The sequence below is a fragment of the Sceloporus occidentalis genome, unplaced genomic scaffold (genome assembly GCF_023333645.1).
Source record: "Sceloporus occidentalis isolate IW3139 unplaced genomic scaffold, rSceOcc1.0.p SCAF_5, whole genome shotgun sequence".
NCBI classification, from domain to species: Eukaryota; Metazoa; Chordata; class Lepidosauria; order Squamata; family Phrynosomatidae; genus Sceloporus; species Sceloporus occidentalis.
In genome coordinates, this window is record NW_028316985.1 from 43,526,131 (window position 1) to 43,533,968 (window position 7,838).

Below are 7,838 nucleotides of genomic sequence, written 5' to 3' on the forward strand. Positions count from 1 at the left end.
CAAACTTTGTATAACTTTTGTTTGCAATTTATTGCAGGGATCTCTATAAATTTGAAAAATCTCGTGATCAAGCCGTCAGTGCTTTCCAGCAACACAAAACATCTATGCATCCCGTGACTGCAATGCTGGTAGCCAAAGACCTGGGACTAGATGGACAAACAGCCTAAACTTTGCATAAGAGAACAGCTTCACTTATTTCTTTTCCTCATCTAACAAGATAATAATAATAACAATAGCAACAATTGTCACAATCATGGTAACTTGCATTTTTTTATTATTAACCTATATTTCTTTTCTGAACCTGAAACAATAAGGCTTTTATAAGATTTTCATGCTGATTTTTTGACATTTCAATCTTGTGCCCTAGCTACCAGACTGGAAGAAAAATTCTTGAAATATATTTTAATACATTGCTTGGCACTGTACCACAGAAAGGATTGGCAATGTTTGGCTATCTGTGCTGCTTTATTTGAAGAAATAAACCTTTTTATGACAAATTGTCTTGTCTTTATATTACTAAATAGCTTCCAGTGAGTACAGCACTGTTTTGTAAGTAATTAATGACTTCTTGTGCCCAAGGGTTTTTTTTCTCTTGGTAATACTTGGTAATGGTTGTACTGTACAGAAGAGATGGTCTGGGATTAGATAATAGTGTTTGCATTCTGTATGTGAATACTTAATGAGTGTTCTGACATCATTGGAGAGAATTCCAGCATATCTTTAATGTCTTCTCTGTGAGAAAAGAAGTCAAAAATGCCTGGATTAAAGATGTAAAGATAAACATTTATACAATATGTAAGTAAATATCTTTTCCTTGTGCATATCTAAAACCTTCAAATCACATCTGCCAAGCGAAAGCTGATGCTACTGTCTGCACAGGAAAAAAAAAACAGACTGGCATTTTTCAGTGCTGTCATAGCACAAAAATATGGATCACAGACACAAATTCTTACAAGGAATTGTTTACAAGTGATTTCCCCAAATGTCAGCGAAATCACATTCATATCATAGACTGCCTCTTTGTTCTGTAGATTGGTAGTGATTTTATTCACATCTCATGTGAATACAGTGGGGATCAATGATCTGTCCCTCAACTTCATGTTTTTATGCCATGGCCATACTGAGGTACTATTACTGAGGTAGAAATAAAGAGGGGAAGTTTTACCTTAGAAACCAGAATGAACTTTAATCTTGTGGTTTTGAGATGGGAGACTCCATGTAAAAATAATGAAAATTGAAGATTTATTTTAATTCTGCTGAAGCTAACTCATATCCACTAAATCTAGCTCTTGTTCAATGGCAAAGCAAGTAGTCATGGTATGTAGAAATGCCTCCAGTATTTGCACTCAGAATTGCAAATAGTTCCAGAAGTGTTAAGGACCACTGACAAAATGTAACATATGCTGTCATAAAGAGACCCTGCATGTCAACATGTATGATTGTATCACTGATCTTCCCCTACATCAGCAATTGTCCCTAATGGGAATTATGCAACTGTCCAGAGTTTATTGGATGTCACATTCCATGAGCCCTAAGCAGCATCGTCAGTGCTGAGGAATATTGGGAGTCCAACAACATTTGGAAGGCTTCCATGATTCTCACCCCTTCCTCAGATAGGTAAGGGTAATTATAGTTGTATAATTATATACGTTTGCATAGTGTCTTCTAGTGATCCAAGTATATCACATTTACTACTACAATAATCTTCATAGCCCCTTGATAAGATATCAACCACATTCCAATAGAAATGGTAGCAGGGGGGAAAATGTAAAGTATGGACAGCTTCCACTCAGAAAAGTAGCTTCCAGCTGCATCCTTGATATTGTTACAAAGCCAGAAAACCAGAGTTGGATTAATAATTAATACTGGTAATCTTACTGTACAAATAATTCTTATTTTGGTTGAAGTGCAAAGGTTGGGATGTCACAGTTGACTCATTACACTGATTTGGGTCACTGACATTTGAAGTAGTTTATGGAAATAATACGTTCACATGGTTTCTGTCATTGTGCACCTTTGATATATTCCATGGGGATAGAATTCAAAGACATAGCTGTGTTAGTCTGGAAAATCAGTATGTAAAGGGATCTTGTATCACTTCCGATACAGTGTGCAGTGCAACAAATCCTGGCAAGAGAAATCTACCACTTTTCTGTGAGAAGGTGCCAAAGGCTTAAGAGGAGGGCCAAAATGAAAACTGGAAATGACCCCTGTAGCGTTAATGTTTGTGGAAAAGAGGAAATTTCAGCAGGCGCTACTTATGCAACCAGGTAAAAAGCAACATCCCCTCTTCTAGACAACCATCCAAGGTTCAGGACCTGTCTCCGGTTTTCACTCAAGCAACACTGGAAGGCCAACATACTATTCCTAGTATTAAATAGAAAACTGATCTTACAAGGTCAGTTACAATAACATTTTTGAATAGCTGCATTGGGTTTGTGAAGGAAAGTAACATAATCAAGGCTTTGGAAATCTTTAATTTCTTTCATCTTTTCATTTTGAACACTGTATTTTAAGTTTTTTAAAAAACAGATAAATAACTTTTCTGCCCTCCATGGATTTTAAAGTACTGTACAGTATTTGACAAATGCAGTAACGCAGCATCAGAAACTTTTCTATAAAACAAGGCAAAACAGTGTTAAGGGCTTTCAAAAGCCTAATAGAATAATAACTGCACAAAATGAATATGATTTAGCAGGTGAAACCAGAACCTTACCAGAATAACTATCCACAGAAATATTGCCAAGATCTGTGCAAGTATGTAATAGTTTATAGCTGGGAAAAATAATTTAATGCTATTGGTCAGTGTATTCTCTCCTGGAAAGTACTGTGAGGATAATCTCCACTGATAATATGATAGATTGATTTTTCCAAAGTGTTTCAGGAATTTTGGAGGAGACAACTTCATTAGGAAATGGTTTCCTAATGATGTCTCAGTTATTAAACCATTCTTTCAAATATTTAAAACAGAATTTCAAAAATATAAACAAATTGCAATATTTATGACTGTCAGTCAACCAGATTTAGATTGTGTCTTCCAGTTTTTTTCTTCATCAGTAGAGGTGTGTCCTCTCTGTGTTTTTGTTTTGATATTTGGTTAAATCTATGTTTGTAAAGCTAGGGAATTTCAAGGATGGTGGGCGGGTTTTTGCCCTTTCCTGATTGGGACAGTGGAACTTGGTCAGGCAGCATATGATGCAGAATGATCCCCAGGGTGGTGCTCATCTACTGATACTCTAGGGCAGAGGGGCAGCCTTAGCCAGAGGACAAACATGCCAAGGTACACAGTACATGTCCGAGGGGAATGGCTTGCTGTGCCCTGCCAAAATAGTACAAACACAGTGCGATGGCTAGGAAAAGAAGCTGTGAGACGTTACATGAAAAATAAACCTGATAATGGAGGATTTGATTCTGTGGAAGAAGTAAAATTCTATGTTCGCCGTTGCAAAGGTCTTGGATTACTGGATCATGATGATACGTTGGAAGTTGCCCTAGAGGACAATGAATTTGTGGAAGTTGGTAAGTATACTGTAGACTCATGAAAACTACCGTAGTTGCATACAATGATGAAATGCTACAGAAATCAGTTTCCATGCCATCTGAATCTGTTGGACTTGTGCATAGTCAAACATTTCACAGTATTTTTCCACATCTAAAAATAATTTTACAAAGCATGCAAAGAACAGTACTTTGTGTTTTCCACATGATGTAGACTGACAAATATGATTCAAATGTATGTTGAATTGAAACTGATTTATTGTGTGCTGTTTTTTCTGTTGAATTAAGTGTAATGTTGCAGCCTTCAAATGCAATGAAGTCTAAGCAAAAACAGGAGACATTTCTCTGAAGATGCCAGCCAAAGATGCTGGTGAAACGTTAGGAAGAAACTCTTCTAGAACATGGTCATATAGCCCGAAAACCCCACAAAAAACTAGGAGGCATTTGCTTGCAGTTCATCCCCTGCCTCCTTGCTTCCAACTCACTATAAAACTTTGATGAGATCTTTGAAGCTCTGAGTTGGTGCCTGTTGAAAGATTTGGCTTCTGCTGTAAAATGCCATGCATACGTGTTATTGTTTTATATAAATTAAAGCTCAACACTGTTTCTTGCTGTATGGAGATATTTATCTCTTGCAGCTACTCCTTAAAATAAAATGGGAGAAAAATAATTGCGAAGAAATATGGGTAAGATAGCAATGACATTTAGGAGTAATTCCAAACTCAACAAAATTTATTCTGATTTTTTAAATTATTATTATTTTTATTACACAATGCAAATTATACAACCCAAATTTCATAATATGCTTTTCTCCCCTCTCCCCCTCTCCTAACAATTCATTTTGATCTAAAATATTCAATTGTATTTCATCTAATAATTTTATTATCCCTTTTATTTGAATCCAATATTGATTTCCAATTAATGTAATTAATTTTTCTTCCTGTATTCGTGCCCCTGTTGAATCATATAAGTCTCCAATTATTTTAAATCCCTTGGCTTTTTTTTAAAAATATCTTTCCAAAGTCTTCATTGTTACTTTTATTTAAATATTCAATTGGTAACCATTTCCAATTTTTTATACCCAGTTTTTTACTCCACTTCTCCCATATTTTATAATTTTCCATCATTGGACCAAATATTTTCTCTTTTTCTTTCTTTCCCCATGTTTTTCTTTGGAAAATAGAGACATGCTCCATTTTATTGCTCTGTCTTTCTAATTTAACCCACTTTGTATTTTGATTATATTCTACCTTTATCATTCTTAGCAATTGAATCGCCTCAAAATATCATTCAAGTGATGGAACACCCCCATTCTCCATCATTTTGATGCTCATATAGTAATGTCTTAGATAATCTGACTTTTTTACTCTGTGATATCCCTTTTAATATTGATCTATCCCATTTCTCCAGAAATGTATTCTGATTTAATTGTCATTGTAAGATATTGTTTTTTGTTGTTGGTTTTTTGTCTGTCTGTTTATTTGTTTGTTTTTTGCAGAGGGGAAAGCAAATAATGCTGTAAAAAGTGCGGTAACAAATGTGACAAATGAACTTTTATGGTGCTTGTCTGCTTTTTCTTTCAGTAATAGAAGGAGATGTGATGTCTCCAGATTTCATTCCATCACAGCCAGAAGGTGTTTATTTGTATCCTTTTCCAAAAGGACACAATGGTCTTTTAGTTAAGCCTAATCAGCTAAGTGTATTTCATTGAGTAGGCCATCTCATCTATTTTCCAAACTGCGTATAAAAATGAAAAGCAACTTGCAGTGTATATTTTCTTATGCACGATTTCAGATATAGCAAATATCGAGAACCGGAGCAGGTAAAGAGCAATAATAACTTACAAAGATTATCTTTATAAGTGACTATCTTGTTTTCTTAATCTCTACTTACTGCATAGAAAACTTAAGATGTTTTATATAGTGGAGGTATTGCTGTACTACTATGGTCTAAATCCAGTTGCTATTTCCAACTAGAGTAGACCCTCTAAATCAATGAGATTTGAATAAGTGTTGATTTACCAAAAATCTATAGATTCAGTAAATCCACAATTAGCTACATGCACTTAGCTCAGAAAAAGCTGGAAACAGATGATGATACTTTCTAGAAAATATACAGTATTCTGCTACATAAGAAGGTGGTGCATTTCCAACATCAGTTTTGCAGTAAATGTGCTGATTTTTCAAGTGCTGAAAATGGACATTTAAGTGTAATGGTTCCCAATTTTTGCATAACAAAGGTTATTAACAATTCTCACTGTTTAATTCTTGCTGTAATGCTGTTTTTGTGCAGTACATTTATTTGGATGGGAACAGTTTGACAACAAAGGATTTGGTCAATTTAGGAAAGGGACTCTATAAGATCAAGGTAAGTTTCTGGAAAGAATCTGTCTCCAACTACCTTATTTTCCTTTCACTTAGCTTTGAAATGGAAAATAAATAAAGGCACTTATGTTTCCAGCTTACCCCAGAAGCTGAAGCTAAAGTCAGAGCATCAAGAGAAGTTATTGAAAGTATTGTAAATGAACGGAGAGGTAACTATTAGTTTCTTTTTTTTAAAAAAAAAAAGAGATGTGGCTGGGAAGAAATTCAGTGTACATAACCATGACTTGGATTCCTCTTTCTTAAATTAAAATGTGTCTTTTATCATGCTTCTTTCAGTTGTATATGGAATCACTACAGGTTTTGGGAAGTTTGCACGAACTGTCATTCCAAACAGTAAGCTACAGTATGTCGCTTATTTTGCCTTTTAAAATTTATATTAAAATATATTTTTAAAAAATACAGCCAAATAATTTTTAGTGCTATTTTCAATTGGCTTTCTTCCTATAACTGCCTTGATATTTTGTTCCTTTACACCGTTTTTGTAATAAAGTTTAACATCTTAATATTGTTTCAACTAAATAGATTATGTCCTTTCTTTTCTCTCTGAGGGAGCTTCAGGTGAATTTAGTCCGATCACATTCTGCAGGTAACGTAGACTTGCTTTTCAAAGGTTTTCTTCCAGTATTACAAGCAGCAATGGTAATCCTAAGGTGGTTGTTTCTTCCAGGTGTTGGGAAGCCTTTGATTCCAGAGAGATCTCGTATGCTTTTAGCTCTAAGAATCAATGTCCTAGCCAAAGGATACAGTGGGATTTCATTAGAAACCCTTCACCAAGTCATCGAAGCATTTAATGGTAATTTGACCAATGCTTTCTGGGTTTCAAAAATGGGATTTACCTTTAAGTATAATAGTAATTGTCCTGAAGGGGAATTGTCATCATTTGAAAAGAAATGAAGTGTCCACCAACTGGCAAAGTATACCTTTGGTTTGGGGATCAAAATATATATATTACAGATCCTTTCCCCATCTTTGGCAAGCATTATACAAGGAGAGGGGTGGCTCATACTGGACAAGGCACTGCAGTTTCTTCCTCCTAAAGTTTACCAAAATAAAGTTGTTACGTCTTGATTTACTTCCTTCAATTTTGGAGTTGGGAGGGATATCTTTGAGTCTGCAGACCCCTTGAAGGAGGGCCCACCCATTCCTGAGTCTGTTCCATTGTCACACAGCTCTTGGCATCAGGATGTTTCTCATGAAATTTAACCAAAATTTGCTGCTTTGCAACTCTCCATTCATTCTAGTCCTGCCACGCCAAGCAACACAAAATGAGGCCTTGAAGAGTTACTTTTATGGATTATAGCTCCCAGAAAATACCAGGCAGCATGAACTGATAGTCTCAAAAAGTAACATTTCCAAGCTCTGGACAAAAAGTCTCATCTATCAATCTTTTGTGTATATCAGCACAACTATGTTTCTGCTTAATTTTTTTTTGCAGATGAAATCAGTCTCCCAATACATTGCCAAGAGAGGGGAGGCATGTGGATTGCATTGTAGACCTCTTCTTTGAAGTGGCAACTGTCACTTTAAAGGAAGGGATCTACATTTAAATGTCATGGTATTCTCTCTGGTCTGGACAATGACCTGTTCACATTGGCCTTATTGATTACAGTTGTTTACACTCAGCTATTGCTTATCATACACCATTGATCTATAACTGGTGGTTCCAGACCTAACTGTGGGTTCAGAGCTTGGAGAAGTTACTTTCTGGACTACACTAGCTGGGGGATTCTGGGAATTTGTCCAAAACTCTAGCTTTTCTAGATTATGAAGATACGCCAATTTCAAGTGGGTTATATCAGTGACATACCCTAATTTTCATTGTGTTTGTGCAGAAAGGTAAATGGGGAAATATAGATAGAATGATGTAAAAGGGGTTAGCACAATTCTTATACCTTTAATAGTTTTGTGTTTTTTCTTACTACGTGCATGACTGTCAATATCAGTTTTTTATATTTA

General features: G+C 35.4%; 2 protein-coding genes across 3 annotated transcripts in view; both read left to right on the forward strand.

Moving 5' to 3' along the window:
* LOC149312082 (leukotriene A-4 hydrolase-like) overlaps positions 1-497 on the forward strand; it is a 30,624-nt gene extending 30,127 nt beyond the window's left edge. For both annotated transcript variants that reach the window (XM_089523925.1, XM_089523926.1), the window contains exon 19: positions 38-497. In XM_089523925.1, the coding sequence (XP_089380051.1) occupies positions 38-167 (130 nt within the window). In that variant the 3' untranslated portion in view covers positions 168-497. The remainder of the gene's footprint in view (positions 1-37) is intronic.
* A 2,717-nt stretch (positions 498-3,214) lies between these two features.
* LOC149312083 (histidine ammonia-lyase-like) lies at positions 3,215-7,376 on the forward strand. Its single transcript, XM_089526624.1, has 9 exons — positions 3,215-3,519; positions 5,082-5,142; positions 5,293-5,320; positions 5,791-5,865; positions 5,959-6,031; positions 6,159-6,225; positions 6,431-6,468; positions 6,550-6,675; positions 7,318-7,376. The coding sequence occupies exons 1-9, from the start codon at positions 3,273-3,275 to the stop codon at positions 7,374-7,376; spliced, it is 774 nt and encodes a 257-aa protein (XP_089382750.1). The 5' UTR covers positions 3,215-3,272.
* Positions 7,377-7,838: the final 462 nt, after the last annotated feature.